The 2,450-nt window shown below is 48.4% G+C and overlaps 1 protein-coding gene across 1 annotated transcript; it reads left to right on the top strand.

The window, feature by feature from the left end:
* The first annotated feature begins 6 nt into the window (after positions 1 to 6).
* LOC104808461 (oxalate--CoA ligase) lies at positions 7 to 2,430 on the top strand. Its single transcript, XM_010534138.1, has 5 exons — positions 7 to 231; positions 678 to 1,355; positions 1,487 to 1,856; positions 1,934 to 2,037; positions 2,122 to 2,430. The coding sequence occupies exons 1-5, from the start codon at positions 28 to 30 to the stop codon at positions 2,317 to 2,319; spliced, it is 1,554 nt and encodes a 517-aa protein (XP_010532440.1). The 5' UTR covers positions 7 to 27; the 3' UTR covers positions 2,320 to 2,430.
* The last annotated feature ends 20 nt before the right edge of the window (positions 2,431 to 2,450 follow it).

Raw genomic sequence — 2,450 nt, 5'->3', positions numbered from 1 at the left:
GTATTGTATTCCACAGAAAACGGGGATATGGATAGCGATACACTCACCGGATTGTTGAAGAAGGTCGCCGGAAAATTTCCCGACCAGCGAGCGCTTTCGGTCTCCGGGAAGTTCGATCTAACTCACGCTCGGCTCCAGGAGCTGATCGAACGCGCCGCCTCACGCCTCGTCTCCGGCGCCGGCATCGTGCCCGGCGATGTGGTCGCTCTCACCTTCCCTAACGCTGTCGAGGTATTGGTTTTTCTTTTTCTGGTGATGGACCGTTGTGAAAAAATGGAAAATCCGTGTTGCGTTCGAATTTGTGTTGTGCTTTTTCTGTGTTTTCTTAGTTGATAAGAAATGGATGAACATGAGGAAGACGATAGATTCGGGTAGGAATCTTTGGAGTTTTGTTGCGGATTTTTTTGGCTTCGGAAAAAATGCGGGAAAAGCAGTATAGTTTTTGGGTTTTTGCTCTATTTCGCATCTGTTTGGTTCCCGAGAATCCAATGGAAAATGGAAACGATCCTCCGGCCGAGATGCTCTGACCTGTTTGGTATCCATTCAAACGGAACGATTGAGAGAAGATAACTATTCTCGAAAACGAGACTACAGATTAAGAAATTTTACGTTGAATTTCTCTAGATTTGGATGATATTTTTTCTTTAATGCTTTTTATTTTGATTTTTGTCTCCCAGTTTGTTATTATGTTCATGGCGGTGATACGAGCTCGGGCCACGGCGGCGCCATTGAACGCGGCGTACACGGCGGAGGAATTCGAGTTCTACCTGTCGGATTCAGGGTCAAAGCTCTTAATTACCTCTCACGAAGGCAACGCCGCGGCTCAAGCGGCGGCTTCCAAGCTCAGCATCCCTCACGCCACTGCAGCGCTCTCCGCTGCCGACTCCGACCTATCCCTCTCCGTTGCCAACTCTGACTCGGTTGTTGACTCGGTGGCCGAACTCGTTAACGATCCGAACGATGTCTCACTCTTCCTCCACACCTCTGGTACCACGAGCCGTCCCAAGGGCGTGCCGCTGACGCAGCTGAACCTGGTCTCGTCGGTCCGGAACATCAGATCGGTTTACAAACTCTCTGAGTCTGACTCGACGGTGATCGTTCTCCCGCTGTTCCATGTTCACGGTTTGTTGGCCGGACTGCTAAGCTCACTCGGAGCCGGTGGGGCGGTGACTCTTCCGGCCGCCGGTAGATTCTCTGCCTCCACGTTTTGGGGAGACATGAAAAAGTATAACGCAACATGGTACACTGCTGTTCCTACGATTCATCAGATCATATTGGATCGCCACTCGAGCACCCCTGAATCATACTACCCGAAACTCCGATTCATCAGGAGCTGTAGTGCTTCTTTGGCTCCGGTAATACTTTTGATTCCATCACATCTGCAGATATTTAAACCACCAATGCATGTTAATACTGTTGGAGTTCTTGGTTGTCCTGATTAAATTTCTGGTTTTTGTTTCAACTCCATGATTTGATTTCCCAACAGGTGATCCTGTCTCGGCTAGAGGAAGCTTTTGGAGCCCCGGTCCTCGAGGCCTACGCAATGACAGAGGCGACACACCTGATGTGTTCGAACCCATTGCCGGAGGACGGCCCACACAAGCCAGGATCAGTTGGGAAACCCGTGGGTCAAGAAATGGCGATTCTGAACGAGAAAGGGGAGACACAAGAGCCGAATAACAACGGGGAGGTCTGTATCAGAGGGCCGAACGTGACGAAGGGATACAAGAACAACCCAGAGGCCAACAAGACGGCTTTCGAGTTCGGGTGGTTCCACACGGGGGATCTCGGTTTCTTGGACTCTGACGGTTATTTGCATCTCGTCGGTCGGATCAAGGAGCTCATTAACCGCGGAGGTCAGACACTCTTTTCCTTTCTAACATCAAGTGTCTACATTTATACATGTGTTGATGGATCTGAGTTGTGGAATCAGGTGAGAAGATATCACCCATCGAAGTAGACGCAGTACTCATATCGCATCCAGACGTTGCCCAAGCCGTTGCGTTTGGGGTTCCTGATGACAAATACGGCGAAGAGGTAACAACGAAAACAAAACAAACTCTCGTCCTGCCATATATATTTTTGTTTGCTTACTAATCTATGTGTTTTGTATTTTGACAGATAAACTCGGCGGTGATTCCAAGAGAGGGATCGAACCTGACGGAAGAGGATGTCAGGGCATTCTGCAAGAAGAACTTGGCGGCATTCAAGGTTCCAAAGAAAGTGTTCATCACCGATAACCTCCCCAAGACTGCCACCGGCAAAATCCAGCGCCGCATAGTGGCACAGCACTTCCTCAACCAAACCCCTTCCTCCTAAAAGAATAATAATGGTAATAAAAACAAATCCATGTCTTTTTTGTCTATGCTTCATAATCTTAATAAATAGAGGGTGGGAATAAAGTTCCGTCTTCTACAATTTATTTAGAGAGATGACGGAGTTCTGTTTTT

This window comes from Tarenaya hassleriana, unplaced genomic scaffold (genome assembly GCF_000463585.1).
Source record: "Tarenaya hassleriana unplaced genomic scaffold, ASM46358v1 Cleome1460, whole genome shotgun sequence".
In the NCBI taxonomy this organism is placed as follows: Eukaryota; Viridiplantae; Streptophyta; class Magnoliopsida; order Brassicales; family Cleomaceae; genus Tarenaya; species Tarenaya hassleriana.
This window is presented reverse-complemented; position numbering and strand designations above follow the sequence as displayed.

Excerpts from the sequence above, each read along its gene's own strand:
- LOC104808461 (XM_010534138.1), top strand. The coding sequence starts at position 28 with ATGGATAGCGATACACTCACCGGATTGTTGAAGAAGGTCGCCGGAAAA. Across the intron at positions 232-677 it reads CCTTCCCTAACGCTGTCGAG|TTTGTTATTATGTTCATGGC; the intron begins GTATTGGTTTTT and ends TTTGTCTCCCAG. Across the intron at positions 1,356-1,486 it reads GTAGTGCTTCTTTGGCTCCG|GTGATCCTGTCTCGGCTAGA; the intron begins GTAATACTTTTG and ends ATTTCCCAACAG.